Raw genomic sequence first — 25,651 nt, forward strand, 5'->3', positions numbered from 1 at the left:
AACTTTGGCTTGGTAGAGTATTCTTTTGTTGTAACAATGCTTCTTGGCAATAAATCCATACCGTTGGAAAGACTGCTTATTTCCCATTTCTAAGGAACATGCATTTGTTGGATGCACCGCAGAGCTGAGTATGTGGGTTCCAGCTATGAAAAATTTGCCAAATCTTCTCTACCAATTTCAAAAAAGGTTATTTTGATGATGGCCTGATGGAAAAATAAACGGTGTTTCCAATGGTGTAAGAAGAAAAAATAATCTACCAAACATAAATTTCAACTTCACACAAATCTCTCTGTCTGTCTCTCTCTCTCTGTGCGATTGTCCAGCGTATGATATAATTGGATTAGTGCTCATCAACCAGCTAATCGACCAACCAAATGGAGGGTGTTAATCTTACTTGTCTCTATGACTTATTGACAGTAAAAAACCTTCTGAACTCACCATCAGTGCTGAGACAGCTGCCCACTGTGTATGCAGTCTCAGGTGTCTCCTGAATCGAGGTCGCGTTAACCGAATATTCCCCATCATTGACGGATTTCTTTGATAAGTGACGGAGAATTTTGAAGGCTGTCTGTCATTTTGACGGACTGGAATGATGAGGATGACCCTGCATTTCAGTGCACACACACAGACAGATGCATAGTCCTTTTCCATTTTGCACCCATGGACTATCAAGGAGGTCATTTAATCTATTAAAAATCTTGTAGCCATAGGGCTCTCTCACTGACCTTTACACCATAGATTAGTGAAAGCGCGCCGGTCTCTGTGCTGACAGCGCACTGAGAGGCTACTGCAGGTGTTTCAGTACATCACAGAGGAATACAGGTTGGCATGCAGAGTGTTAAGGCCTTTGCACAATGTGTCATTTCATTTCATGTTGTTGTAATCATGTCTGCACACTGACGCCGAAATTGACGCTTTTTGTCGTTCCTTTTCTTTGGAACAGGTTTTAATTTGAGTGTAATTTCGATCAGTCCAAGTCATTTAAATGGGTGATTGATGAACAAAACAGTTCCACCTCACTTGCTCACGACCGCCCGACCCTCCCCTCTCTCGCACCAAAACCTCACTTTAAACACCAGAGTTTGCTCATTTATTATGTGGATATCAACCATGGAAATATAAAAGATAAAAGCATATGTTAGTAGCCCTATCAAAGGTCATAACAGAGACAGAATTAAAAAATTGTTCTCTAGCTCTACAACTTTTCTCAGTGCTTTGACACAAACACACACTCTGTCAGAATGGATGGATCCAGCAGGAATTTGAAGAAGTGACAGAGACACAGGCTCGCAATTTGCCACATTCTACGAATTTTTGCAGTCAAGGCAAATGCAAATGCATCTGACTCTGTGTACAAGTTCCGAGTGTGTGACGTTTTTCCGGATTACAACTCCTGTGGAGCAGACAAACATGTGCACGGCTCCACAGTGCAGCCTTTTAACAACTTTTTATCAGCTGTGGTCGTCAAATTACAACATCTTGCCGTTAAAAATATCCTTAAAACTAGGTGTTCATAGTTGCTTGCTTGGAGACAGGGATTGTTGCTTGCCCTGATGCTTGTTGATACCGTGGCCAAAGGAGCAACAATACTGTTCACACATATAAAACACTTGCTTGTAAACATGTTTATCTGAAGGAACCATCTCTAATACAGCTTTTATTTTTTTCATTGTTATTATTGGACTTGTATTTATCTGTCTTAGATGTTTTAACTCTAATGTATGAACAGTGTACTGTGTTTTAGGTATCTCTGCTATTTCTTAATTTTTCCCGTTTTTTTACAACTCTAATCTTTAAAAGCCTCCCATGGACAGATGTTGAAAATTAGCACTTTGCTGTAAACACAAAGCAGTGCATCTGGGACCTGGGTATTATTAAATATCACAGCATCAGTGTTACTGTATGTCCATGTCAAATAAATGCTAGATAAATAAATAATTTTTTTTCTTGTGTAAATGTGATCACCTTCTTATGAAACAACTTAACTGTCAGTGTATTATAGAAATGCATCATAAGGTGCATGCACCTATAGTAGAATAGGTGTAAGTCAGTCCGTGTGTTTTGATGCGTATCTTTTCTCTTTTCAACTAAAGTCACTTCAGTAAATGGCTCCTGTTGGTTACATCTACTAGGTTTGTCCTGTGGGATATTGGCAGCAGAAGCAACACTGAAAATAAAATCCGTTTGTCTCTCTGACCGTCACAATAGAGGGATAGTAAGCTGGTAGCTCCAGGGAAGCGTAGCATGCAGCTCCATCATTTATATAATCCCTTAAGCAGAAATTCAGGCTGAAACAGCCCTCTGTTAGAGTGGATTTCACAACCCTGTAAAGTTGTCACAGTGGGAAATATTTTAGCTTTCATCACTGGTAGAAATTCAGCCATAAGAATTCATCATTAATATGAGAAGGGAATCCACCAGAAATGTGCAAATCCATTTATTTGATCAGCCAAAACTGCATTTAATTTGCAGTCAGAGTTCGGCCTTTCAACCTCATTAAGCCACAGCCACACAGCTCAGACAGACAGGCTTCCTTAATGTGGTCCAAATTAATGTAAAACAGAATCTTGGGAGAGTGCAGTTAACAGAAACAGATAGCATGGCTGGTATTAGGATTATCTCAAAATTGTGTTTTTGGGTGAGGGTGAGCCTCATTGACTGCCCGTAAATCTTGTTGGTGCATTTTAATTAGGTCAAAAAGAGTTTATTGTCTGGTTACCTCGAATGTTATTTTGGACAGAAACTGCCAATCAGATTTTTTTTTTCATTGGAGGCAGAGAAGTGTGCTAAGACTGAATAAAATTTAAAAATCTAGATTTCATACAGGGTCAAATTGGGCTGCTTAACTTGAGTTTTTCTTCAGCTTTGCCTTGAGCTCTCACTTGCTTTTATTCAGAGGAGAAAAAATGATCATACCCAAACACCAAGGTAAAATTATCATCTGTCTTTTTCGTTTGCATATTTGCTTCTACCATACTGCTTGAGAAACTTAATAATTTTCAAAAGTGCACCTGAAAGGCTTTTGTATAATATTGAATGCTCTGCCCACAGGTAAGCCAGCGATTGCTCACAGAGACCTGAAGTCAAAGAACATCCTGGTGAAAAAGAACGGCACCTGCTGCATCGCTGACCTTGGTTTAGCTGTCCGTCACGACTCAGCTACCGACACCATCGACATCGCTCCAAACCACAGAGTGGGAACCAAAAGGTAAGTGGATCTATCATGGTTCGGTTTTTTTCAACGCAAATCAATTGAGTTTTTATTCTGTAAAAGCTGAGGGATAGGATTTAGGAATTCAAGACTAACATCATCTTCCTTTTCTGCATATCGTTTCCTTGATTTCCTACACTGTCATTTGTACTGTCCTCTTCAAAAAAGAAAATTATCTTGAAAGGATGGATAAAATGTGGTTTTAATGCTCTTTAAAAGGTTGTAAGCAGAGATGCCCTGATTATATTTTTGCTGCTGATACCAGTCATATATGAGTGAGATTTGACGATATCATTATGTTTTGTCATACATTCTAGTTTAGCAGTTGGTTAATCTACTTAGCTTTGTAGTGTACTGGGACCTCCTACAGGGGGCAGGAAAGCTGATCAAACAAGCACAGAAGTCATTCTTATTCAACAGCATAATTTACTAACATTGTTCAACAGAGCAGAACAAAATGTGTTCAAATTAACACAGTTATTAAACGACTGGAAAAAATAAAACACTGATGGAATGCTAAACAGTACAAATCATAAAATAAATAAAATGCAACAAGCTGCCGGTCTTTAACAGCAATGCAACTGATGTAGTTATTTTATAGGCAAGACATGGGTAATGGCAGATGCATATTCTTTCTGCCAAAATGTATTTCTGATTTATTGGCTGTACTTAGCAGAATGTACAAATATATGATGATGTTTTACCTTAAAAGGCAAAGTTTATGGAGTTTCAATCAGAACCAACCAGGGCTGGGCAATTAATCGAAAATTAGATTACATTGCAATATGGCCTGCTCAAATTTTCAAATTTCACAAGGTACAATTTTTCCTTAACCTGAAATGTGTATCAAAATACCAGTTTAAAACTTTTTTCGTTTTTTGCAGCAGAGACATTACGCGTTACATACCATGCAATTATTCAAGTGCCATTTTTCTTTTAGAATAGTCTACAAAAAAAGCCAACTTTCTTCATTTTTGTACATTTTTCTTCTGTGTGACATAAAAAATCACATCCTTTAAGACAACAATTCATATCCAATTTGCAATATGAGTCAAAATCATCACAATTAGACCTTTTTTCTTTTTTTTTTTCAAAATTGATCAGCCCTAATCTAACATTCTGTTGGTTATAATATAGTGCAAATTGTGCATCCCTATCACTTTTTGTTGCTAAGAAAATTTTCCCTCTGAACAAATGCATTGATTAAACTCTCTCCCAATATAAAAATAATAATAAATATATTTATGAAAATAAAATGTCCTTTTCAAGTTTTATTTAAACAAATCCTGTTGACTTTTTATTTAACTTTGACTGATAATCATTTAGCTGACCAGACCTTAAACACATCTTGAAGAAATGTGATGTCGCCTCAACGGTTAATTGTCTGACTTTTATCTTGCCTTTTGCAAAGTAGATTTCAATACTGGATTAATATTTCTAACTAATGAGTATGATTGAATGGTTTTGGGGTTTTTACTGCAGCCACTGCATGTGAATTAGAATGAGTTAGCAGCAGCACCACCAGACGAGTGGACAGAGTTGTTTTCAAGCCAACAGTCAAAGGTGCTTCATTTTGGCTTTGTTATTCACAATACTGATGAGATTACTACGTATTAGCAAACAGTCGAATTATATAATAGCAATGCTCACACACAGTGCTTCTCTCAGCGGCAGACAACAGAATATTCACTACGGATGATTGGGCACTGGTTCAGTTGGTAGAGCAGGCAGCCATGTACGGAGGCCGGAGGCATGTCTTCCCCTGTTCTCTCTCCCAATATTTCCTGTCCCTGTTTGACTGCTCTATCGAGTAAAGGCAAATAGCACCCAAAATCATCTTTAAAACAAGCAAAAGCAGGGGATTGATCTTTTGACTATAAGTAATTATTTTTAGTTGATTGTCAACGAAAATCAGACACCAGAATATTAACTACAGAATATTAACCTTTCAGTGGAAAGCAGCTGATTTGAATTGATCCAATAAATTGGGGCATTTATAGTTGGACAACAAGAAGAGTGCTTCATGAATGCAGGCCATTTATCATTTTGAATCCTCTCCCCACCCCCATCTGTTTATACTCCAGCTCTGTAATGACATAACTGGAAACCTTGACCATTTTGGCTCCTCTGGCTGTCTTTCATAATGGCATGAATGTCCTTGGGGATAAACAAATTCTGTCGTGTTGTCACTGTGAGGGAGTGTTGTGGTGTTTTCATGTCATGTCTCTGAGCTTGAAAAAGAGTCACAGGAGGGGATTGGGGTGTAAATAAAGAGGCGGGCCTTTAGAATTTCAGGCTTTCTGCCTCGAGGGCTTCAACTCAAAGAGGTGAGTCCAAGTTTATCAGGACTTCATCTCTGATCACATCAATCTTGTCTCTTCTGGCTATCCTAGTTTTGTCACTGGTGCTCAGACTGGCAGTGTTTACATGGACAGATCATGACCTGAGGATATCATAGACCTTGAAATGAATCATTTTCATGCTCCCAAAACACTGTTTGATAACAACAATGAAATAAGTCTTTGCTGTATTATAAGCAGCTAAACGATATGAATTAAAACAAGAGTGTGAACAGAGTGGTGTGTTACTGATTTGTGATGGTTGCCTTAAGTTTGGGGTAGTGTCAGTTTCTGATGCAATGCGGCATGAAACAATAAATGTGCTGCCATGCTTGTATTTACAATGTACTTGTACCTTTGGCACATCTACTGAGAAAACCACAGCAGTACCGGAGAATCCTCTTGTTTGTCAAACTCACGATATTTCAGTAGCAGCTTGTGTTAAAACAAGCCAGTCAATCCCTGAAAACATATTTGCTGCTGAGAAGTCCTGGCAATTAGAGAGAGACTGTGTGAAAACACAAACACATGCAGAATCAAAGGGTTTGCTACAATTAAAACTAATTTCAAATCAGTTTTTCCTTTTAATTAACTCGTGAATTTTCTGCAAGAACAAAGTCTAAATATTTACTTGTTTTTTTTTTTTTTTTTATAACAAACGCATGAAAGTTAAAGTACAGCAACCAGAAACTGTTTGGCACCTAAATTATGGCAAAAATCATAATCAAGATTGTTTTATTTATATAGACATCACAGTCAGTATGTATGCCACTTTGTGTATTAATTCAAAAAATCATATTTGTTTTGTTCTATTGAGGGAAAACCACAACTGTGGGACAAATTCTGCAAATAATTTAGCATATACGCAGTTATATCTGAAGTTCTTCATCTTAAGTATTTTCCAACAAACACAAGCAAACACGACTCAATTTGTGTTTTGTTTTGTTTTTTTTTTACTAACAGCTTAAAAAAAGAAATTTGACATACTAACAAACATGTATGAACTAAAAATAAAGACAATAAGTCAGAGGTCTTCTTTCAGAAATGTTTATATATATAATAAACCTTCATTAGAGAATACTGAACTAAACTCAAGAAATACTATTAAATTTTCATTTCAAGCAATATTTTTGTCTTGGCTTTTTAACATAATTAGTGTTGAAGTAAGGACTGATTTTCTTTTACAAATGTAAAGCCTTATTATTGTATATTGGTTAGAGTTTGCTCCACTGTTTAAGTGTTGATAAGTAGTGAAAGTGGTGATGTGCATCACTCCCTATGTAGCATGATAACATCAGAGATAGAAAATGTGATGAGCGGGACACACAGATGGCTTAGCTGTCCAAGGCGCACCCATGTACACGAGCGGCCTGGGTTTGAATCTGGCCTGTGGCCCTTTGCCACACATCTCTCCCCACTCTCTCCCGTTTCCAGCTCTGTCCACTGTCCTTCTCTATCAAATAAAGGCACAAAAAGCCCAAAAATATACCTTTAAAAAAAATGTGATGAGGGAAAAAATGCCAGCGTAACATAATACTATTGAGTTACAAGTAAAAAAAAAAAACAAAAAAATGGTGTGAGGTTCTGTCTGCAGCGCTGTAGTGTTACATTAATTATAAAAGCCAGGAGGATATCACCATTGGATGACCAACGTTCACTAGCATAGAAAGCTAAAACATATTGTTTAAGTGCTCCCGTGATTTGTAAGGTCTGCTTTACATACATATTGAACTGTCGAGAGTGAAATATTCCCAGACTTTCAAAGTCTTAGGAAGTGCAGATGTTGCATCAGGTGTCACCATTTCTCTCTGTTTTCCTTTTCCTGTCGATCAGTTTTGAGCACGTGCAACTCTCGGCAGAGATAGTATGAATGACAGATGGCTCACTCCCAGGCATCTCAGCTTAAGGAAACAACGTTTTGCAAACACAATAGCAACACACTGCATGAAAAAAAGGTGTGCGGACACAACAAACGAATCATCAACAGTAAAATTTTTGGTGACGGAAGTCATCATCAATTATTGTCGACAACGGCGGCGAATCGTGTATTAAGCTAATGCCATGGCCGGTCAGGAGAAGAGGAAAACCTCTTATCAACCACAAAAGGCTTTCAGTGTGGTTCCATCCAAGGCTATAATAGTTTTGGATTTTTTTTTTTTTTTTTTTTTTCCATTTTTACTTTTTGTTTTAAATTTCAGTTTATTTTTTTATTAGTTTTTTTTCTTCTGGTTTGTTTGTTTATTCTAGTTTTTTTTTGTTGTTTTTGTTTTTTTGTTTTTTTGTTTTTTGTTTTCAAAAATGCGTCGTTCTGGTGTAGTTTTTATTAATTGTAGTGTTAGTTTTATTGGCAGTATGGGGTAACTTGTCAGGGGCGAGACTCAAAAGGGCTCTTCAGTTTTCTCTTTATTTATTCAGTTTTTTTATGTTTGTATACAACTCACTAAAATGTAAACAGTATAAAGTATTTCCAATCAAAATCAGCTGCTGTCAACAACTAAAATTAAGGGGATTTTGTCTCTAGTTTTATTTTATTTTAGTTAGTTTTTTCAGCACAGAATTAAGTTTCAGTTAGTTTTCATTTTTTTGTAAAGCTTAGTTTTAATTAAGTTTAGTTTCAGTTAACTGAAATGATTTTTACATTTTAGTTTTAGTTAATTAGTTAGTTTTAATGAACTATAATAACTTTCGTCCTACTCTTTCAATAAAGGAATACTGTCCAGATCTGACAAAACTGCTGCTATACTATAGCTACATCCAAGCTAATTGCTACCCTGTCAGCAGTCATTGCTACCAGCTTGGAAAACAACTAAACCCCACCTGTAAGTTTGACAAAACCCTTCCAAAACAGGTCAGGCTTGGAGTACAGCTAAACCCCGCGCTACTGCTTTGTTCTTCTCAAATAACGCAGTGTGGTCTGTCTGTCTGTCTGGTCTCAGACCTGGCACATTTGTTTCAGATTGGAGCATTGCAAAATGGATCTGCACTGAATCAGGCCAGTTCATCTGCTTTTCAAATTGGGGAGACAGAGACAGGCATGGTATAAAACCTAAAGAAGGAGGTTACATAGAAACTATGAGTCGTACGGGATATGCATTCTTTATCTTTCATTTCATATGCAGTGTATATTTTTGTTCTATTGAAAAATACAATTGCACATTACAAGGGATGCTTATATCGTGCTGTACCAACCCTAAAATATTGGTGCAATTGGTGACTATCAATCCTGCGACCAGTGAATTGAGGACTATAGCCTCAGCATGTGGGCGCCTGCTCTACCAACTGAGCGAAACCAGTGCCCGATGAGTTGACTGAGTAGTTTTCAAGCCGTCAATCGGAAGTGCTCTAATTTACTTTAATTTGTTCCACATTGCTGATGTGCTCTCTTCTTATTGGCTGGCATTTCAATTACCTGTTAATTATACTGCAACCCACACAATGCTTCTCTCAGCCACAGGCAGCAGAGTATTAACTACAGGTGATAGGATTGATAACTAGCTATTTTTAATGAAAGTCTGATGATATTGATTGGTTTCTGATCAATGAGGGCAACACTTCTTTTTACCAAGCTCATAATTTTCCATCCTACAGATGGTTTCATCAATTACTTTCCCTCTGCATGTCTCTCTTGTTCTATTATGCAGACTCTCTAGCCCCAGAGTTGTAATTTTTATTAGATTTAGCCCATTACTCCTTCTCTTTAAACACCCTTTCCTTGTTTTCCTTGCTCCACCAACACAACCAGTGTGCTCATCCCACTCTGTTTACTCCTCTTCTCTGTGTTTTCCCTTGTTTACGACTTCTCTTTCTTCCTTTCTCCGCTGTGGTGATTAGATGCTGCCGGCGTATCACAGGGCCACTAAATGATTCAGTAAGCCCTGGGGTCAGTGCACATAGACGCTCTGGCCTTGGCTGAAATTCATGTTACATATTGATGATCTGATACAGTCAGGGAGTGTGACTGTGTGTTTTTACTTCCTGTCATGATGCCAAACTTCCAGCAGAGAAGGAGTCTTAACCATAAAGTTTGAATAACTTTTGTCATGGTGGTTAATGTTAATGATAAGTGTGTTCATTTGACTGTAATAGTTAATTATCTTTTAATTGATGTACCAAAAACATTAGCTTTAATACCAGTGAAAGTGCGGTTCTAAGAATCCAATGAGTCTGTTAAATCCCTCCCTTCAGACTCTCAGAAACCCAAACAGACAAATAATACCCCTCAACTCAAGATACTTTACATTTACCTTTACTTTTTCACATAGGGCCGGATAGGTTTGGAGTTTTTCCCTTAATAAATAAAATCATCATTTAGAAACTGCATTCTGTATTTACTTATGTTGTCTTTGTGAGATATTAAATTGGTTTAATGATCCGAAACATTTAAGTGTCATAAATATGCAAATAAAAAACAGGAATCAGAAAGGGGTCAAATACTTTTTCACGGCACTGTATCTGTAAAATTTACAAGTGTACCATTAGGTTTTAGCCTCTCTTTGCACAGGAGAAACTTCTTTACATAAAAAAACAGGTGTGTTCATGTCAGAATCTGTCTTTGCTAAAATGAACTTGGAAATACTGGCATATCCAGTATCAGCAAAAATCCAACCCCTACTTGGGTTAGAAGACAGTCTGTACACAGCCGCCCGGTTCAGTGCCTCATTTTATGAGGACACAGTGTTGTTGAAGACATCCAGCTTACTTTGATTAAATAACAATCTTTGTGAGTGAGTTCTCTTTTTATTGATTACAGAAATAATACTTTCATTTAAAATTTAATTAGCTTTTTACTCTGTTTTGGCCACATAATGACTCCCTCTGCTTCCTCTGTTGACAGCAGAAATTAGGATATTTCTTTCCTCTGTGTAATAGTTTTGTTTTTGTTATTCAGCAGAGGCAGTGTCAACTGTTTTTGCACACAGACTCTCCATTATTTGACAAAGTCTCTTTCAGAGCAGGAGTTTTTTTTTTTTTTAACTAGTGTGTTGAAACCCGTCTCAGTAACATCATCAGAGATTGTTTCTACATCAAAGCCCAGGGCCAAAGTTTTATGGGTATATCTTTATGAGAAGTGAATGAAACCATATGAAAGGTTGAGGTTAGCTATTTGAGCTTTTTGTGACCTGTGCTGTATTCCCTTAATTTAATTAGGCAAGCCTAAAAGGATTACCTTGTTTAATGGGTCCTTTTCTCAATGTGGCCCTTTTAATTTGGAGACTAAATGATCACATCACAAATCTTTTCTGCAGCCTTTAAATGGCTACAGGAATTCAATGAACTGAGGAGAAATGGTTTACTTATTTAAGGCATAAAGCAGCTACAATGACTGATAATTAGAAAATTTTGAGAATTTATTCATAGACTGGAGACATAAAGCTGTAAAAGCCCAGATTTAGATGTCTTTATTGGTTCCACTGTGTCTATGAATATTTAAACTCACATTAATTAGCAAACATTTAATTAATCAGTTCTGCTAATTTAGTTTAAACTCTCAATTTAACATCATCTAATTTAGAAGTTAGATCTAACCAGTGAAAGTGCAAATTTACTGATTTTCAACCAGCTGTTCAGTGATCGGCTGTTGATATTACATGTAAATTAAGGAGATCTCCCCTCTCCTGTACCCCCAAAACCCCACCAGGAGTGCTTAAGACGTCTGTTAGACTACAATCTACTCTTCTGCATTTTCTCTGTGCCGGCTCATGCATTGCCCACGGAGGGTTGAGTCACACTTGCCACTCTCCTGCTGTGATTGCAGAATATCAAGTTAAACGTTTTAAAGGCGAGTGAAAAGATTTATGCATCTTTATACAATGAACTGCTGATGAATTCTGCCAAAAGAGCACAGAAACACCGATAGGTTAACCCTTGAAAGTGGGTGGGAGAGCTGGCATCCATCCACCCAATTTTAGTGCCATTTTATGGAAAACACTGCCTTCTGTGATTTAAAGTCAATGGAAAGAGTAGAATAAGAATGGGGATTAGGATTTGGCAGTTTTCATCTTTTAACACACCCAACCCTTCCTGAAATTTTACCGGTGTATACTATATTATCCCAGGAGTTCAAAAAACATGTTTTACAAGCCTTTGCCCACATGCACTTGCAAGCACAGTGTGCACCTTTGCAGGCTTCCAGTCCTTTAAGAAAAATGCTTTTAGTTAAGAAAACAACACTCATTTCAGGGGTGCTGGAAGTGGTTTAAAGTTAAAGCACTGTTAGTATCTAAGACTATGAAGTAATATTGTGCTTCCAAACTAATAAAGATTTGCCTTAGTTTAGTTCCATGTTGCAGAGCCTGGTGAGCTCCGTCCTGAAATCAGGGAAGGTTATACAAAGTTTGACTTTTTTGGAGCCTAAAATAACCAACAAGTACCATTTAACTTCATCTACATTTCAGATAAAAAGGGTTTAGACAGGTTTAGATGTTTACATGTGTTGATGCTTTAATTATGCTTTATGTTGCTACTGGCAGCACCTGTGCTTATAAATAGCTTAAACGTCACCATTTCTCAGCACTGGTTTACTCAGAAAGAAGAATTTGAGTGTTTTAAACTCTCGTTGCTGTGGATCACATTTCAACCAGTGGAGCACGTTTAGCAGTTTGACTTTAGAGAAGACCATGACGTGCTGCCAGTGCCAATATGTATGCTCAGGTGTAGCTGTAAGTGCACATTTGCCATCAGCCAAATTGGCCTGAAATCATTAGCAGAATTATCATATTTAAAGCAGCTTCACACCTAACAGCTGATATAGAGAAGAGATTTATTATTGAGCCAAAGAAGGCACAAATTGGACATGTTTCATGATCAAACATGAGAAGAAATGTTTGCATTGAGGGAGTATTACTCCAGAAGAAGTGATGAAACAAACAAACGGACTTGGTTTTGACCATTCTTTAAGCTATTACTTAAAACAACAGTCTTGTTGTTGGCTCTGATTTTCACAGTAAGTGCATCTCTACTTAATGCAACTTAATGTTGAGCTACAGATTAAAACCTACACTATTGTGAGGCACCATGAAGACGGCTCCTATTACCAGCCATCAATCGTTCTTAGGTTTCCTAAAAACAAAAGAGATTCAGACCAAAAACACCACGGTAAAAACATGAAGCAGATGAAGCCGAAGGTGGTGTTTTAGACAGAGGATATTAAAAACTGAGGCTGATGTGCATAGATATCCTGTAAAAAATAGAATGTTCCATTAAGGAAAAAAGAGGAACTTCAATAGCCTCTGTCTTTGTCCATCAATGTCATTACTCCGATTATTGCTGTCTGGATGATAGAAAGCTGGAGAACAAGCAGAGCCAGAGGAGGGTAATGGTGACAGAAGCTGGCACTACTGAAACAGGCGTCAGTAGTTATGCAAGACATGGACAACTGAGCAGTGATTAATAATTGTTTGACACACAATTGCTTTTTTTTTTTTTTTTGTAAAAAAAGATTTGTATCCATTTATGGAAGGTATTTCTGATTTTTTATTGTATGTATATTGCATAAAGGCAATTATGAGACAAGAAAACCAATGTTTTAGACTCACACGCTAACAGCCTAAGCTGTCAGTAAATTTGTTTCATGAAACCTCTTTGTTATCTATTCAAAGGGGACATATTTTACCCTTTTAAGGCAAGTTTATATTGGTCTCAGAGGTCCCCGAAACATGCCTGTGAAGTTTATTCCTGAGAGGGATGTTGCCAATGGATGTGGCTCTCCTGATCCTCCTCTCAGCTAGCATCTGGGGGTGGAGCCAACATGACATCATGAGGGGAATATCTGAGAACAGCTTGTTTTGGCACACATTTTCTGAAAGGTGGAGAAAGAGAGAGGGGGGAGGGAATGGATTTTTCTGGTTCTTGAGGGGATTGTGGACAGGGGAACATACTTTTGTTAGAAAAGCCTGAAAAAGTGATTTTTGCATATGTCCCCTTTTAAACTAGTGTTTGTGTCTGTTACAGGCAGATAGAGAATAGAGGAGAGGGACAGCAATGCTTTATGGTCCCTAAAAGTTTATCTTTGTCCGAACCTGAGGACCTACTTCCACCTTAAACTCAGTAAATACACCTGTCATGCTTTCCAGACAGTACTTGTGTTTGGAAATGCACAGCTGGGCTGGAACAAGGTGGTCCTTCTAACTGTTGTCATTATAAAATTAGACAAAACCATATCTGAAGTTATTTTGCAAAAATTCTAAATAGTTACTGTCCTGAGATCATAGAAGGTGCAGGTGCACACTTGTTGACTCTGATTCAGTTGTTATTTCAGTTTGTGAATTTTAATATGTGATTTGCAGATTAAAGTATTATTTCTTCTTTTGAACAAAGTAATGGTGTCTGAGTATGAAATTTAAAAAATAGTCAAAAGTTACAATGGCTATTGAATTAAAACGTGTTATCCATGGTTTCTGCTGCAGCTTTATTAGCTCCATGTGATGCATCCAGCCTTGAACTAATGAATAAGAGGCACTAGTGTATCCTAACTTGAAGCTTGGAAAGGTTTGTGAAATGGATTTGATGAGCAGAGAAGACTTAAGAAGCATTAGGAAATAGGGCCTTGGCTCTTGGTCAAGTCTGAGATCCAATTTATTTCCACACACCAACATTTAACTTTGCACTGCCACTGTTAGCTGATTGCTGCTTTTATACTCATCTCCCCTTTGTTTCTGGATGTTTTTAAAAGCTGTCGTTCACAAGCCCTTTGATTAAGGCTCATAGTGGTTGGAGGATTATTCCTCCATTTTCAGAGTGTCTACTTTTCTCTGATAAATATTTGTCATTAAAATAAAATAGAAAAATAGAATTGACCTTTTTTAAAACATAGTTTTAAAATTACTGCCTAACACTGCAATGGTTGTATGTAACAGCCCATCATCTTTCTGCTCAGGTATATGGCACCAGAGGTCCTGGACGACTCCATAAACATGAAACACTTTGAGTCTTTCAAGCGGGCAGACATCTATGCCATGGGCCTGGTCTTCTGGGAGATCGCCAGCCGCTGCTCTATGGGAGGTAAGCATCAAATAAGCTCTGGAAGGAGGCAGTGAATCATTGGCTGAATGAGGAGGAGCATGACAGATTAATGGAGAGAGTGAGAGATGAGTAAAGCAAAAGAGGAGGAGAGTTAATTATGGAAATATTGACACACCAGCACCTTGGATGAGGAGAAGATGCACGATCAGATAGACTGATGTATACTCTCTGTATGTGCATCAGACTGTCTGATCATGCATCATACAGACTCAATTTAAATCATCAAACCATCTCAATGAGAAGAAGGAGAATATTTAATCATATTTTTCTGGCAGGCATCCATGAGGACTACCAGCTGCCCTACTATGACCTGGTTCAGTCGGATCCGTCGGTGGAAGAGATGAGGAAGATTGTTTGTGAGCAGAAGCTTCGACCCAATATCCCCAATCGCTGGCAGAGCTGTGAGGTAAGATGTCTGTCAGTATGTCAAAGATGTTGGATGTTTACAGGGATTATACCCTCTCTCCTATATTGCTGACTGCTACAGGGCTGCACATAGTCGCAGACGTCAGTCACCTAGGATTTTGCTGGTAAATATAAATTTCCCACTTCTTCCTTCCTTCCAGGAGTTTATTAACATGAGGCATTAAAACTAGAGCTGTCAAATAATAAAAAAAAATATTTAACAGTTTATTACTGAATTTTAAGTTAATCACAATAAATTGCACTTTTAAAACTCGATTTCAACAAATGTTAAAGTCTAAATCCAGCTAGTGTCTTGATTTGGATTTTAAAAAAATGCAAAGAGATGTGTTTTAGGACCTTGACGAGGCATTTTGTTCCATGCCCAAGCACGCTGACCTACAATTTATTTCTATATTATTTTTTCCAATGATAATTTTCATCTTTTTTTTGATGGAGGAGGCAGGCTTCTGCACAATACGATTCCTCATGCACATGCACAATGCACAAGTGTATTACTTTGAAATGACATATATTCAATATGGCTGTTTCTCTCTGACAGTCATTTTGATAAATGGTGGAGAGATAAAGGGCCGTATTTGACCACAGCCACTCCAAATGAGCCTCGGAGTGAGTAAAGTTACCATCATGTGGTCTGTGTATTTCCCTATTTTGGTGACTTTAAGATCCTGCAACTTGTAAACTGCTTGTGTCATATGAAACATAAAAACTTAGGCTATCCGTTTTCAGGCCCAGTTATGCTTTGAGCAATGTGAGTCCAGGCCAGCTGGGTAACAGGCAACGGCTGTGCTTCAGCACAGTTCGGGGAAACTGGCCTTGTTTTCAGCTAACTCTTTGACGTAATATTTAAATAAGTGTAGTGCTCCTACACCAGTGTGGTCTGATTTTAGACCCCTTTTTTAGATTTTGAGTTTAAATTTAAAATCTAAGCACCCATAAAATAGATATAACGGTATAGAATGCCCCACCAGATTCTTTTTATGTGTACTAGAAATGTCACCAAAATCCAAATTTTATATTTTAGCAAACAAAACACAAATTTCTAAATAATGATTACATGTGAGGATGCAGAGAATAATTCATTAATAGACTGCATTAAACCCCGGAAGTAAATAATGCAAAAGATAGTTGTTTTGATGCCATACAATTTATTTTAGGGCTCTTTTATTCAATGGTCATATTAAGTGCTGGGAAAAAGACTTTACTGCTGAAGGAGTCGTAGTAGACAGAGAAGATACTTTGTGACAAGTCCTGTATTCAAAATTTGTTGATGTATGCACAGTATTGTGCTATTGGCATCATAAAGTGGCTCAGTGATGAGGAGTAGATTGAGAAAATTGAGGAGGAACTTTATATGTCAAAGATTACCCCTAATGGTCTGATCCTATAATCAACCCTGTCTGAAACCATGACTTAGAGGCAGGAGACAGTTTCAAGAGGTTCCATCAATTACACTGTTAAGCACTTTAAAACAAGAAGAAATATGTTGGAGTGCATTTACAAAATGACTCACTGACGTCCAATAATCCCTGGTTAATGTGGTAGCATTTACAGTTATCAGAAGTCCATGCTTAGGCGCTTTCTCTGTGTAAGTAACCCAATTAAGCTTAACATTAAAAGGAGATTTCCTCAAACAAACTTTGCTTTATGTTTTTACTTCCTAAGTTATGGTACTAAAGCTAAGGGTGCTTTATTTCCTTTTTGGATGAAAATCGACCCTTGAAAGAAAACAAGGAAATTCTGGCATTTCAGAGGTAACATTTACTTTACCATAGAAAAAGAACTTGATACTATTAGTAGAGTAAATGTAAACAGTCAAAAGAAATGGTGAAAAATAAAATGTTTTACATAAGAAGGCACAATGTAAGTATTGATATATACTGTATAGATATTTACACCCGATATACTCATGCGTATTAGCCTATATTGAGTATAAATTTTGGCCTAATGTTCAAGTAAGTTGGATTTTCAAGGTGGACCAACAGACCCAAGTCTATCTCTTTGTTCATCCACATTCCATAAAATTTTAAGGAATGAAGTCTTAGGTTTAAACTACATCTATATATCGATATCAGCTAAAATGAAAAAGGCACAGTGTTGTCATTATTTTCCATCACTGTCAGAGCAGAAACATACTACCTGGAGTAGTGTCCAGCTGCAGCCCAGCTACAGTGACTTAACTACAGTGCATCTAAAAGGAGAAAATAAGACACGATTAATGCAATCATGAAAAACCCCATAGGATAAAATCTGCTATAATATTATCACGGTTAATTAGTGATTGCTGGCAGCACTAATTAAAGCACCATTTTTTATGAGTGTCTCAATTCATGTCATTGTTATTTTTAACTCTGTAGAATGCAGTGGTTCAACTGGTGGGTCAGGGCCTAAAGTGGGTTGCAAAGCTCTTTTCAGTAGGTCGCTGATCTGTGCCTAGGTAAAAAAGATTCCAGTAAATTCTCTGAGACTCTGCTTGTTTTTACCTGTTTCTTTGTTTTGTCATGTCATTTGTACTGTCTAAGGTCCAAACTCTATTTTTTTTTAAGTAAATCTAACCAAAATAAATAAATAAATAAATTTGGGTTGCAATTCCCTTTGAGGAATTGATGGTGGGTCCAGAGACTCAACCAGTTAAGGACCACTGCTTTAGTGGTTGTTGATTTTTGTTGGCAATCTAAAGCCTAAAGTTAGTACCGCTAGGCTCGCTTTTAATATTACAGCTGAAGAGCCTCAGAGATACAGCACATACTTGCTTTGATAAATCAGCTCCTGTTGAAAACTATGTGCACTAAAAGCTTTGCAGTTTTCTTTTGAGCAGCCTCCCTTCATGCTGCGTTATTACCCAGTGTGAAAGAAGTGCAAATTTGACTGACGAAATTGGAGCCAGCTTTAGGTTTTTCCAAATCTTAAACTTTTGGGATTCAGCCTTGTAAGCAATGTGTCATTGCCTGGTTCTGCACAGAGGTACTGTCATTTAAAAGCAGTTCTCCTTGCCACTTAAACTTTGCTAAATGTTGCTCAGTGCTGAGCTCATAATGGATTAATGTTGTCTCTATAAATAATGTAACAAAGAGAATGGCTTAGGTCTGCTATTTTTTAAGTGTTTTAGAAAACATTAACTATGGACTGGGGCTTTACAAATACAGACGTATTGATGTCTAAAAATGAAATGACACAAGTTGACATTATCAATTGCAACCTTTTTTACTAAATCTTATAAATCTAAACAGTGAGGGGCATCACTCTGACAAGGGTCAGAGGCTTTTGAAGAAGGAGAAACAGCAGCAGGGATGTGATGCAGACATGCCAAAATGTAAACCAATATCTAGACTTAATATTGGGCTTGTTGTCGTCCATAGTGGTGCTGTTGGACTTCACGCATAGCAGTAATATTAGGATAAAAATAAAGTTATCTAGTTCTGCCAGTGTCTAGGACTCTCTGAAATTCAAACTAGATAAGCCCATCGTCTCTTCACCTCCAACGCCTGGGAGTCGGTCTCAGTAACTCTGCTCTATCATTTGATACACACAGACACTCATACATGCCCACACAAACACAGACATACTTTTGCCCACAGTCCCCAGAGAGGAAGCATCCACTCAGCCTGCTGGAGGAGAAAGTCTGTGTTGTTTTCTATGCGGTCTCTGGTTTCAGATTGAACGGTGGTTTACACGCGGGCATGGACGCACACACACTTGTGGTATCAGTTTGTTTTCTGCATTGGGAGTCTTTACAATTTAATTTGAGCTGATTCAGTTAAAATTAAGCAGCTCACTGTGTGAAAGCAGATCATGACCATTAGGGTGGAGAATGTCTGGCCGTTTACCTTTTTTTAGGTATTAAACTTTAAGATAACCATGCTAGAAAATGAAACATGATATTACATTTTAGTACTAATCAATTATGGCAAAAATCACCAGCACAATTACTTTGATTGGTATTAAGATCAGGATTCTGAAACATGATTGCACATTGATTTTAAAACATATGCATCACATGCATTAATCACACCTAGACACTCTTGAAAAACAAACAATAAAGGAACATAAATGAGTGGAAGAACATAAATGGATAAAAAAAATAAAGCTATATGATCATGAAGAAACAAAAAATACTTCCTTAGTCTATATATATGAAGAAACACTTAAACATTTACTTATTACAAAACCTGTGGAAAAAACAAGAGTAGCATGGCCTGCAGCACAGTAATCATTTATTCACAATTATCTTGTTTTTGTAATCAAGGTTAGTGCTGGGTGATTAATTGAAAAATAATAAAACCAAAATTTAGAGCCTCCAACCATGTGAAACTGCCAAGTTGGTTATTTAGTCTTTTTCCCTTATAATTCTCTCTTTATTGATGCTCCATCTCCTTAAAAACACCACTGGCTGTGTAGTCACATGACAGGCTGCCACCTGCCTGGAAACCCCAAAAAAGAAGATAGTTATATGTCACTGCCCCAACCAGTCTGCTTCACAGAAGCGCCATGGAGGAATACTCGAGCACAGAGCTGACCGTGCAACGTCAGCAACTCAGTGTTTCCCATCACGTCACGTAGACTGCAATGCTGTACCATCGTCTTTTCTGTTCAGCCATAGTCTTATTTGCCACACTACAGTCACATTTCAGTGAAATAAAATCAGTTAGTCCTTTAGTTCTCATAAGGTTATCTGAGTACTTTGAGTGCTAAAAATCATTAAAGAGCCCTGTCCCTAGTTTATTAGTAACCTAGTAATTAAACTGGCACAAAAAATAAGGACATTTGTGTTTGGTAGATTATTTCTTATTTGTAACAATTCTTCTGAACAAAAAATCTCATACCACTGGAAAGCCTGTTTATTTCCTGTTTAGATGGTGCCACATTTGTAAGGAATATGCATTTGTTGGATGAGCAGCAGAGCTAAGTAAATGGGTTGTGCCAATGAAAAATTAGCCAAATCTTCTCTGCCAATGTCAGACAGCTTTTTCTCCTGTTGCTATTGATTGTTTTGAGTTACTAGCAGTCGTTATCAGTACCAGATTATCATCATTGGAAGCGATCTGAATGCAGAGAGATATGGAGATGGCATTCTGCAACCAGTGGCATTTCCATATCTCAGCAGTCTTGGACCAAGCTCTGTCTTCCAACATGACAACACTGGCCCCCATAGAGCGGGGTTTATCAGACTAGAGCATTTTCTCGAGAGCCACCTTTTTCTTGACCAATGCTGTGGGGGCCAGACATTGAAAAAATGGAAATAGAATCAATATTTTAGTCTAATTAACATTTTCTTGTTAAAAAGTATCATCCTTCCGAAACTAATGGAACTTTAAGCCTTTAACAATGAGAGCAGTCTCTGTCACCTATACTGCAGCGAGCCACAAGGGGGCGATTGAGATATTTTAGCTACATATTTTTGGAGCCATTATGATTTCTATCACTGAGTTTAATGCTAATAAGCTGTGTCGTGATTGGCCCAAAACACATGCAGGACACTGATCATCTGTGAAGATTCTCAGAGGGGGAAATTGCACTCTCAAAGAGCCTTATGTGTAAAATTGATACAAAAAGCTGCAACTTGAGTTGAGATAACAATGATAAGTATGTGTTTACCATGCTAAATCAAAGAAATACCAGTGTGCTTCCTTTCTGATAAGCCTCTAGGTTGATAGTTTTATGAAAACTTTAAGAAAAAAAGTTAAAAGCATGCCATTTTTTTGCACGCTTAAAGTTTCTGAATTTGTTAGTCCTCTGGGGGCCAGATGAAAAGCCTTGGGGGGGGGTCTGATGTGGCCCCCGGGCCTCCAGTTGATGATCACTGGACTAGGAGATGGAATGGCCTGCCAGCATTCCTGGCTTCAACCCCATTGAGGTGTGGGATTAGCTTGGGTATGCTGTTAGTGCCAGAGTGACCAACATGTCCACACTGGCTGACTTGCAACTTGCAGAAGTGTGTGGCCAGGCTGTTGTGGCTGTGTATGGTTCTTCTGCAACTGAGGCTCCTGCGTGTTAAATGAATGAATATTTTGCCAATATGTCTTGTTGCTTCAGACCTCAACCATCCAATCCACTAAACCACACCAAAAAAAGAGTCAATGGCAGAATAAGCAATTTGGCATTGGCATGGGTGCGACCCTGATACCCAGCTCTGCTGCTCACCCCACAAATGGATGTTCCTTACCAATGAAGCTCCATTTAAAAGTAAAAGAACAGACTTTCCAACAGTATAAGATTTATTGCCAAGAAGCATTGTTAAAACAATGAAATAATCTACCAAACACATATTTCCGTCCTTTTTTTGCTAAGTTTATATAAATATGATGAGAGTTTGTTCCACAAGCCACTCCCAAAATTATACTAAGTCAGTGAATGGCATTAAAAGACATGTAGTGATGTTACAACATAACTAATTTTGTTGTTGTTGTTGTTATTTTCAACATCAGCAAATGATGTCAGCCTTACTTGAGATGTTTAAAGCAATTTGATCACCAGACTGTCCTTGGGAGTGGGGGAAAAGTTAAATGAGTATTTGTGAGATTTGTATTTGTCATAATATTGCACTTAGGGAAATTGAATGACATAAGATCCGACTGAAGTTGTCATTAGTCTACTTTGTGAGGACCAAGAGCAAAGTTTGTAATCAGCTGCTGAAACCAGACTTCTTTTTAAACTCAGCCTTGCCATCGGCAGACAACTGTGACACCCACATGCACTTTCTAAAGCTGGATATAAAAGCACACCACATAATGTCAGAGCTCAAACACTGTTTTTGTATTTTGACCTTAGCCACCTTTTTGTCTGGCAGCCTCCAGACAACTGTGATATTTGGGATCTGAAATGAATATTTCCTCCATTGGGGGGCAAAAATTCTTGATTGTTTACATATTTTCATACACAAGCCTTATGTTGACTGAAATAATTGAAAGGCAACACTTCTGACCAGAAGACATTTGAAGAGAAATTTCCCTCAGAAGGATGCTGATGAGAACTTTCTCGACCATGCACCATGATTTACTTCTCTGCTCATTCAGAGAACATATCATTAACAATATCTTTAATTAAAGCTGCAAGCAGCGATAATGGACCCTCGCAACCCGTTGCATGTCGGGATGTGTCACAACCGCTGATGTGTACCAACCATTGAGTGCCAGCAACACAGCACTTTTAGTTAATTTGGTAGTCAAACAAATGGGCAAGAGGTATGAGCTCTCTCTCTCTCTCTCTCTCTCTCTCTCTCTCTCTCTCTCTCTCTCTCTGGCATGCTTGCAGCCTCACTCCCTCTCCCTTGTGTGTGCTGCACAGGAGAAAAATGACTCAGTGGCTAAAAGCATTGACTGATTGTTTTCTGAATGTTCCAATCACTGGTGATAAAGAGCAGAGAAGTAAATACAGCGATACAGACGTGTACAAATTTTATTATTTTCTTCAATGCTTTACTATCTCATCTCAGTTCATCATTTTCTCTTATTTTCATGGATAAATAGATACAGACATTGTAATGTGTTAGTTGCTGTTTGGACCCTGTCCTAAATAGTCTTGCAGTATTTTGTATTTTTACAAGATAGCAGCATAGCCTTAATTTTGGTTCCATTAAGAGAAGAGGGACTTTTGAAGCTTTCCACACGCAAAATGAAGGAAAAAAATTTACTTGCTGCTGTTTTACAGTATGGGTCCAAGAGACTTAATTGTAGGTCCTGTGATGACACAAAAGTGTAAGCATTTTCGAAGGCCTAGGTAATATGTGTCCCGGGGGCTGATTTTTAAAAAAAATTTGTAGGGGGTGTCACGGAAACAATAAGCAAAGCCCATCCAAAACACAAAGGGCAGTCATCTCAGATCCCCACTATGAATTTTTGTGCTAGGTTTCAAGACTCTACAAGTTTTCTAAGCCTAGGATAATTCTACTTCCTGTTCATGGCGAAGAAAAATTCACCATGGCCACACCCCTATGAGTAATGAAAACGTTCCAATGAAATTTTCAGCTTTGACATGTCCTCTTACAATATCTTTAACATGGAGGTGTTTGGAAGAATTCCCCAAGAGGAATTTTGAAAATTGTGACGTCTGCAATACGCTGCTTTTTGACCACAAAATTTAAAATGGTGGACTTCCTGTTTGTTTTACGGCATGGGTCCAAGAGGCTTTTTTTTAGATCTTGATATATTGTATAAGCTCAAAAATTTTTGAAATCTTACGTTAAACCTGCTGCAGGGGCTAAATTTTTGAAATGTTGTAGAGGGTGCTACTGAGCCAAAAAGCCACGCCCACCCACAACATTAAAATCAATCATTTCAATTTTCCACCAAGCATATTTGTGTCAAGTTTCAGGACTCTACAAGAAGTTTAAGCTCTTCAAGTAAGTACTTCCTGTTTCATGGCAAAGGATCCTTTGTTGTGGCAACTGAGTTACAAGCAGACTTGTGAGATTTACAAATCTGATTACCCCAGTAAACCTTCATAAATTTGATAAAAGTTGACTGCAATATCTCCCATTTTGGAGGAATTAGAGGCAATTATACAAAAACAGTACTTCATGCTGCCAGCTGGAGGCGCTATGATTTAGAGAAAAAATTTGCGTACGAAACTTGTTCAGGCATGCAATTCCAATAAGCACACAAAACCTAGTTAAGATATGATTTACAGCTGAGATATAACAGATTACATTTGTATGGCGAGACCCCATCGTCAAAATCGAAATTTGCAAGGATACCATGCCCCCACCCTTTGATGAAAATCTGCAGGTCTTTAGTACTGGCATGCTGATATGATAAGATGTGGAAAACAGTAATGTTTGACAAAATATGTTGTGTTTTGGCCCTGCATGTTTCCATGACAGCAAAATCAGATTTTTTTGGCAAAATAGCTAACTTTGAGGGGCCGCCATGGCCACGCCTTTCGACTAATGAGAAATTCCCAAATAATAAATGAGAAAACCCCAAATAACTTTTCATCATCCATGTCTCATCTACCTCTGTGCTGAAGTACAAGTCAATCGGATGAAATCCCTCAGAGGAGTTAATCCAGTTATGACCCCTGGAACAGGGCAAAAATACCCCAGTTTTCACTAATTTATTCAAAATGGCGGATTTCCTGTTGGAGATAGAGTGTAGGCCCAGGAGGCTTTTTTGTAGATCTGCCCAAGCTGAACCTGCACACAAAATTGAATGAATCTACGACAAAGTCAAAGGAGGGAGCTTCAACTTTGAAAACTGGTAGGGGGCGCTATTTTTGCAATTCTGAATTGTCATATTGGAGACCTAAAAAATATCAAAATTTTCGCAAGACCAGATGCACCTGCCAAGTTTCTTGCGTTTTTGAATATGTTAAGGGCCTCAAAAGTCCACACAATGACGGAAAATTGCACGTCTCGAGCAAAAACAATTAGGTCCTCGCACCACTCGGTGTTCGGGCCCTAATAAAAGCCTTTATTGTCTGTTTTATCAGACAGTGAAGGCCTTTTTCGTCTTAGAGTTTCATCTTCTCTTTGTCAGTTGGATCTAAGAAATATCTTTGATGTTATCTCCACAGAAATCCACTGCTCAGGGTCCATCTTTCTTTGACTAGCTCTTTAGTTTTTTCAAGGCTTTCTAATGCTCAATGCTGATATTGAAAATGTGTTGGCCATGGTTGTACCCAAGTATAAAAACATTTTTTTTCAGCTTTATACTTCTCTGTCATTCATCAGAACAAAAACTCATATTCTATTTAAACGCAGAGTCTTTAAAAGCCTGTTTAGTTTTTTCCAAAGAACACAAGTTTAACAATGCAGATACTTTCTTCACTAGCTCAAGTATCAAACACATTTATTTCAACCCAACGATGGCCTCCTCAGTCTGGGCATGTTGAAAAGATTAAAGAAAGTGTAATATTTTATGATGGAAGTCTACCAAAATGTTGCTAGTATCTGCTAAGAACAGAGATAAAAACAGTATTTTCAGGTGAAATAATTATAGTTATAACTTTATTTGTTTAAAACAGGGGGTTACAGAGTGTTTTACACTCATTTCCCTCCAAAAGTATTGGAACAGTGGAGCCTCACGGGGGGGGGGGGTGTAACTACATGCAGAGCATAAAAGAACAAACATCCAAAACTAAGACACAAAATAACCTAACAATGGCAGCATGGAAACATTCCAAACCAACTTAAGTAATATAAACATTGTAAGAACCCAAGAAATACACAATATTGCCAAATATAGATTCAAATAATTAAAATCAGGTGTTCCAATCACTTCCATGGCCACGGGTGTATAAAATCAAGCACCTAGGTACGCAGACTGCCAACATTTGTTAAAGAATGGGTCACTCTCAGGAGCTCAGTGAATTCCAGCGTGGTACTGTGATAGGATGCCACATGTGCAACAAGTCCAGTCATGAAATTTCCTCCCTCCTAAATATTCCACAGTCAACTGTCAGTGGTATTATAACAAAGTTGAAGCGATTGGGAAAAACAGCAACTCGGCCACAAAGTAGTAGGCCACGTAAAATGACGGAGCAGGGTCAGCGGATGCTGAGGTGCATAGTGTGCAGAGGTCGCCAACTTTCTGCAAAGGCAATCGCTACAGACTTCCAAACTTCATGTGGCCTTCAGATTAGCTCAAGAACAGTGTGCGTAGAGAGCTTCATGGAATGGGTTTCCATGGCTTAGCAGGTGCATCCAGCTGCATCTGCTCCG

General features: G+C 38.0%; 1 protein-coding gene across 1 annotated transcript in view; it reads left to right on the plus strand.

Moving 5' to 3' along the window:
- tgfbr1b (transforming growth factor, beta receptor 1 b) overlaps positions 1-25,651 on the plus strand; it is a 113,627-nt gene that overhangs the window by 76,170 nt on the left and 11,806 nt on the right. The window contains exons 6-8 of the mRNA XM_041813940.1: positions 3,052-3,208; positions 14,426-14,550; positions 14,847-14,977. Coding sequence (XP_041669874.1) covers positions 3,052-3,208; positions 14,426-14,550; positions 14,847-14,977 — 413 coding nt within the window. The remainder of the gene's footprint in view (positions 1-3,051; positions 3,209-14,425; positions 14,551-14,846; positions 14,978-25,651) is intronic.

The sequence above is a fragment of the Cheilinus undulatus genome, linkage group 19 (assembly GCF_018320785.1).
Source record: "Cheilinus undulatus linkage group 19, ASM1832078v1, whole genome shotgun sequence".
Classification (NCBI taxonomy): Eukaryota; Metazoa; Chordata; class Actinopteri; order Labriformes; family Labridae; genus Cheilinus; species Cheilinus undulatus.